This window comes from Crocuta crocuta, unplaced genomic scaffold (assembly GCF_008692635.1).
Source record: "Crocuta crocuta isolate KB4526 unplaced genomic scaffold, BGI_CrCroc_1.0 scaffold11, whole genome shotgun sequence".
Lineage (NCBI taxonomy): Eukaryota > Metazoa > Chordata > Mammalia > Carnivora > Hyaenidae > Crocuta > Crocuta crocuta.
In genome coordinates, this window is record NW_027528624.1 from 3,266,801 (window position 1) to 3,273,741 (window position 6,941).

At 40.4% G+C, this 6,941-nt stretch overlaps 1 protein-coding gene across 1 annotated transcript in view; it reads right to left on the reverse strand.

Annotated features, from left to right (window-relative positions):
- Positions 1-965: 965 nt before the first annotated feature.
- Positions 966-6,941, reverse strand: part of TMEM242 (transmembrane protein 242) — a 28,932-nt gene continuing 22,956 nt past the window's right edge. Inside the window, exon 4 of the mRNA XM_077755121.1 lies at positions 966-1,489. Coding sequence (XP_077611247.1) covers positions 1,391-1,489 — 99 coding nt within the window. The 3' untranslated portion in view covers positions 966-1,390. The remainder of the gene's footprint in view (positions 1,490-6,941) is intronic.

Genomic DNA, 6,941 nt, shown 5'->3' on the forward strand with positions numbered 1-6,941 from the left:
TTTCGTGGCAGAGATTTAGTTAAAAACGAATGCTGAGTGAAAAGTTTTTGCCTCTCCATATAGCCTGATAAATCCCACAATCCTTTCCTTGTAGGCTTGAGATTTTTTAACAGGTTACATATGAATCCCAGATGCTGCTTACACCTGTTTAATTAATTAACAATATGGCAATTTTTACAGGGTAAGCTGGCCCAGAGAAAAATGTTACATTATGCACTTGACATTTCATTTAAAAATTTTCCTTAGAACCAAAAGGTTTCGTTATAGCAGAAAAAAATTTAAATATATTTTATTAAACCTGATTGCTAATTAGAGCCTAAGTAATTATAAAGAAATTGCACAACTGATACCCCACCATATTTTTCTGGGTATATCGACATATGAAAGTACTTTTCTTTAAAGAATGTTAATTTCAAGTAAAAATAATTGCGTGCAGACATTATTCTCTGTTTTCTCTAAGAGATCACGGAGGATAGGAAAGGGCTGGATGTGCACATAAGAATTTACCAGTAGTTTCATCAGGGAGGCAGTACTATTTAATATTGAGACTCAATACTCAGGTACTTCCTGGTTAAAAATATTTGCTAAGGTAGGCGATAATTGGACTCTTTTTACATTGACAATTGAGATAAAACAACAAACTGTCAGTCAGTGTTTAGGGACACTGACCAACTTCTCAAAAGGGTACATTTTATATCCATGGTATGGTATTATTTTAGCACGACCAGCTTTTCAAGTCCTCATAATCTGTCACTGGCTTCTTACCTATGTATAAGACTTGCGGGGCTGTGAGATGAGCTCGTGAGCTAACTAATTAGCACATGCAAACCCAGGACTGCAAATGCAGGCCAACAGAGCCACATCTGCTACCTGACATACTGGGTTTACCTGTTAACCTGTTGCTCTGGAATCGTCTGAATAGGAGCAAGCCTTCTGAGCCCTGAGAATCACATTCAGACACAAGACGCTGTTGGAACTAATTTAATCAGACACATTGAGGTACTAGTATGGTTAGGAGTCGGTCTATAAAGATTTTCCATCATATGTTATTATAAATTTTTTTCAGGTACAAAACTTGGCTTCAGCTGTTATAAACAGAAGTATTTCCCCTGGGATCTTCTCCACAGAGAGGTTATCCATATAATTATTTTTAAACAGTCTTCCTAATTTTGGGAAAACCTTATACACACACATGCCTATGTCGATTTGAAAGTTAAGTGCACAGATGGTCGGCCTCCTATGTGGACACTGAATGCCTTCTCTCCCATGGGTTCCGTCAACAGTGCACATGTTCCTGATGATAAATCAATCGAGTCCCTTTGCTTCTGTGGCATCTCCGAAGCCACCCTTTCCCAAACAACCGTTTCGGACTTCCCTCGCCAAGCTCATCTCATTTGGATTTCAAAGCTTCCTCCCACTCAGGAGACGATTCAGCGTTCTTGGGAATTGCTGGAAATATTGATTGCATTTTACTTCGAAAGTCTTTCATCTAAAAGAAGGGGAAAAATCAGTTATCAAAATTAAAAGAGCCAAAGCAATTAGAGACAGACTCTGTTGCTGGTGGGATACTTCATTGCTTGTGGGTACAGTGAAAGGTAAAGCCTCTGCCCCAGCTACCTTGAGAGGAAACGAGATACACATCCATTCTTCTTCCATGTAGTAATCTATTAGACTTTAAATTACATTAAACACCACTCTGAATCTGGGAGGCAACATAATCTAAATTGTCAACCCTCCATGATATCTATTTCCTACCAGAAGAATGTTATGTATCGTTGGCTTTTTCATATATAAAGATACAGCTGAGAATAGAAGTTCTGTTTATCTTAAACAAATATACCGAGGCCATTCATAGAAGCATTTTGGAGCTAGAGGGAAGAAGTAGAGACAAGAAACTTAGTAGGGAGTTAATACAAAATGAATCGGTGGATGGCAGATAAATTAGAATGTTCTCACAGGCCAAAGAGCGTTGAAAGCTCTGTGTAGAGGTTTTACCAACAGAGATTGACTTGGAACCCGAGGGTCACAACAGTGGCTAGAAGATCTTTAATAGGAGCGTCAACCTGCACCATCCTAAGGGAGGGCGGATCATCTGTGCATTCGATGGTGCCAGCTACACGCTTCTTGATTTGTGATTTTAACCTGTCTGGTCCTGTCGTGAAGATACTTCACTGCTACAGTGCAGTGTGACAATATTCTCCTCAGCCACATCCTAACTGTATTTCTCAAGGAAACGGATCTCCTCAAGCAGATGTGTGAAGCACCTCAGACTCATCGACAACACCAAGTTCATTTCTTGGAGTGATTATGTTGAGAGACGGCTGATATTTTTTTTTATACTACTGCTTATTTATTTCACTTCGTTTTGAAGCTGATTCCTTACCTTGTTTCTAAATCCAGCAAGGGTGTCTTGTTCAGGACTTATAAATTCTTAGGCATTCACTCCAGTCCCTGTAGCACTGCTATTCGCAGCACAGACGCTGCTATCAGATAGACCTCTCTGTTGAAATCCCAGCTCTACTACTGGGGAAAACGCCTGTCTCTAAGCTGCAGTTTCCACATGTGTAGAATGGAGATAACTACCTGCTTATAGGGTTGTGAGGATTAAGTGAGAGAACACATGTAAAGCACAGCACCTAACACATGGAAGTCCTTAATATATATTGGCCATTGTTATTATAGCATCATCAAAGTATGTGTTATGTTCCAAGAACAAAGTTCATACGGATATAAATAATATGGTAGGTTGGTTAAAAGCATTATAGTTCTATATCATCTTGGTTTAAATACTTTTGACACTGGGGGATACACATGCTTATCCATTATATATAGTCTATAGGAGGTCCATGTCAATCATCTTTATTGTTTCGATCCCAGACACCAATTCTCATGACAAACACGTCCAATGCATGGGTGTCTCTCCCTAGCCCCGTCTTCCATGCAACTTTTTGTACTGTAATGAATCTTTCATAACACGTTGTCACCTAGATGTAGTGCTGGGGAGAGACCGGAAATGTAGTTCCAAGTAACAGTTCTCAAATAGTGTCATAATTTTGGTTGCCATAATCACAGGGAACTACTATTTGTCCTGTGGGAGGGGGGTAGATTCTAAAGATCTAGAATGGCCACAAAAAGAATTGCGTTGTCCGAAATACCAATATAGCCCCATTGAGGCATCTGTTGCGTAGGCCTTCTAAGTTCAAAGACGTCCCTGGCCAGGGTCTGCTTGTGCTCCCTCTTCTTTCCCTTTGCCTTTATGGCTGAACATCTGTTACAACTAAATCCAATGACAAGAGTTTTCAATGGGGTGTCAGAGAGCGAGGACACGAAGAGAATAATTCACCATTCCACCTTCTCAGTGATGTGGAACACAGTCAGTTGCTGAGAAGAGAGAAGCTGGGAAACACAGATGAGGTCTGGGTAGGAGTAAAGGGTAGCTGCTCTATTCAGCATGGGGAAGGGGCTCTCATTTTCTCCTCTTGGACTGATTTTTTCCTTTTCTTTTCTCTCCTTTCATTTCCCAAGTATTGTATCATTTACTTGTTCCCAGAGTCATAAATGAGTTACTGAACCGCTAAAAGAAATCATCTCTGAAAAAGAGCCAACTAGGAATAGATAGGCTTTGAAGAGGGAAAAGGAAGGGAGGCATATGGGATAATGAACACCATTTAGGCCTCCTCTTTAGTTTTACAGCTGTGGAAATGGAAACCTAGAGTGTACACTGGAGTTATAAAGAGGGCCTCATGTTACTCTAAACAATGGGGTTCCACAGGTTTTTAAGCTTCAACTATTTATGTTACATGGATAGGACATTAAAAACCTTCAATTTTTTTTCCCCCTGAATCAACGTCTGATATGCAGTTCAGTGATAACACTCTCACAGGCCAACAGAACATTCTCCTGCTTAAAAATGTGCTTGGAAAAAAGATTTAGGGGTTGAGTACATTTAAGCAAATTTGATTGTAAAACCAAAGTATGAATTCCACAACGATGGCAGCTATTGCCACAAACCATCCCCTACCCTACACCCCCCAAGTTTGGTGAGGATAGGACAATGCTGGGAGCTAGAGATCCCTCAACTCAGTTTTACTCTGAAGCATTTTCCAAACTCTGGGATCTCATGCTGTCTTCCGTTTCCCTCTTTCCTCTGACCAGGGAGAATTTTTCCCTGGCTATGGGTCCCAGGGCTACGCTTCTAATCAGGCCCACTGTGTGCCACACAACTCCAGGCACTGCTCTCCACAAAGACTGAGACAGGAATGGCAGCCCCTAGGCAATGAGCCACTGCCCAAGAACCTCATTCATAAGTCCCAATGATTGTGTCCATCAGTGATGGGTTGTGATATTATCAGAAAGTATTACTTCCTAAGGCAGCAAGGCCTGAATATTGTGTCATGACAATTGTGCAATGTATTACAAGTAATTTGTTACTAATATGGACATCCTGAAGACTGGGTATGATCAACTTTTTAGATATTAGAACAGCTTCAAAATTATGTCTCTAATAATGTTATTCTCACTCACACTGCAACAGCTTTTTGAAGGGCCGCATAGCCAGTAAGCCAGGAGAGAAACACGGGATACTGCCACACATTTATCATGCATATTTTGTCAGGGACAAAACAACATGATGACTTTTGGTTGAATGCGTGGTGTGCTGAAAAGCTCCTTAAAAGCTCAGGATATGTACCCAATTAGAGAAAAATGTTACAGCNTGCTTAACCAACTAAGCCACCCAGGCGCCCCAGCAGTTTTTAGAATTAAAAGCTCCAAGGTGTATAATGTCTTTGCCATTGACTAGCTCATTTGGCTTCAGCTGCCTATTGCTGGGCTTTGGTACTGGAGGTAGAATGATGAAAGCTTTATAGGACCAACTGATGAGAAAGCCTCTGGATATGTCAGTAATTACGGTGCCAACAGTGATTTTGAATAACCTGGAAATCCAGCTTCTTCATGAAACAGAATAAGACAATAACTGTTACTTGAACAGGAGTAAGAATGGCTGCCACTTGAGGTTACCTATGTGCCAGGCACTCTACCAAGCATTAGGCTATTATTTAGTCTTTACAATTCTTTGTGGCAGAAATGAAAACCACCACTTTACATATGAGAAACCAGAAGTCAGAGAGGTTAACCCATCCAGGGTGACATGGTTTCTAAGTACAACTGACTGAATGATGTCCAGGCTCTTTCACTATAGCCACTCTGGTTCTGCAACCTAGAAAGACTTGGTACCTCTATAACCTCCAATCACATGCCAGCTTTCACTAAAATGACTTTAAAAGCATATACACCTCTTACAATGGCTACCACTTTATTTAGAATGATACCCAGGAGTCATGTACTTCTAGATATAGGGGGCTTATACTTCTCCACCGTCTTTAAGTTAGGTAACCACGTGACTAGTTCTGGCAAAAGAGATGTGCCTCACTTCTAGGTTGAAGCATTTAGTTGCAGGTGTTTCCAGGCCATTCTTACCTCGCCATAGAAATCATGGAAACCTGTGTTACTATGGCGGTGCCTCAAGATCAAAGCAATCTGAGGTACAAAGCCACCTATGGAGGACAGCTCCCCTAGGGATTCAAGTAAACCCACAGTGGATTTAATGAAATAAACCTTAAGTCACACGTTTGGAGGCTGTTTTTCACTGTAGTAAACCAGCCTATCCTGACTTGACATAGTAAAGAGAATTACGAAATAGACCTAAGGCATGCTCTGATCCCCTTCGAAATTACATTAAACTTGGCTGAAACATGGCTGAATAAAAACTCAAGGGCTGGACAAAGGGGAAGAAGAACTCTGCAGTTAAGCTTAAAAAGCTCTTAGAATCATCTGGAACCAAATCACCATTCTTCCCACTTTCAGAGCCTAGTGCATCAATGAGTCCCATCATAGGACACTGCTTCCTGGGTAGTCAGAACATTTCTAGATGTTTCCAATAAAATCGTATGGTCTGTATGGTAAAGGGTCATTTTGGGGGGTGGATTGCTGTCCTGTCTACTTGATAAAATTCAACTAAGCAGCAGTGGTTTTATTTGGAGAGAAGATGCTGGTACCTTTCAATTTTAATTAGCTTGGCTGATGTCCACCTGGATCCTGAGATATGTTTGAACATGCTAGAGTATTTAATATTCAATTGCATTAAGAAGGCTAATATGAATTTAAAAATCATTCTCATTTTCTAGGTTATTAGTACACCATTTAGGTAGAGGTCAGACAAGCATCTTCACTTTCCCCTAAAACCTCACTGTATGACATGCATAAAGTCTAGCATCTACAGTAAAGTCAATTCACTTAGGAATAAAAAGTGAATGTGTAACTTTCTGAAAAATACAATCCCTGAAGTACTCATTAAAATAGTCAATTTTTATGACAGTGATTAACAGGGCACAACACAAACACAAAAGCTTTGTTAATGTGAAGTAAACTGAGCAAAAGGGATGACCTCAGAGCATCTCAGGGCAGGGCCCACTCTGCTGGTCAGACGTGGCCTAACAAGAACACTTTGTAACGTGCCTCCTGGTTTAATGTACAAACAGGTCAGGTTCTCAGAGGCAGTTTTAAAATAATTCAGTCAGGCTTTATGTTGAGGAACGACGAAATTTAGGAATGTTTCTCTGACAAATGACAGTAACACTTGCCACCTCTGTCAGGCCTTTCTAAAAGCTTTGTATTTTATATCTTTTTATACTTCATACTTTATAATGCATTAAATGCTTTATAACTGCTACCAACCAGATCACTACTATTTTCATTTTTTAGCCTAATGTCCCTGCTTCACCAGCATCCATACCTGAGCATGTATGTGCATATGAGCCTCCCTTCCCCCAGCACACAGGACCTCCTCGCAGCTCCCATTTTATAATGCCTTTTTTTAAGCCCCAGCTGATAGGTGGTCACAGGCAAATTACAGTACTTCTGTAACTTTATTTTTACATTGT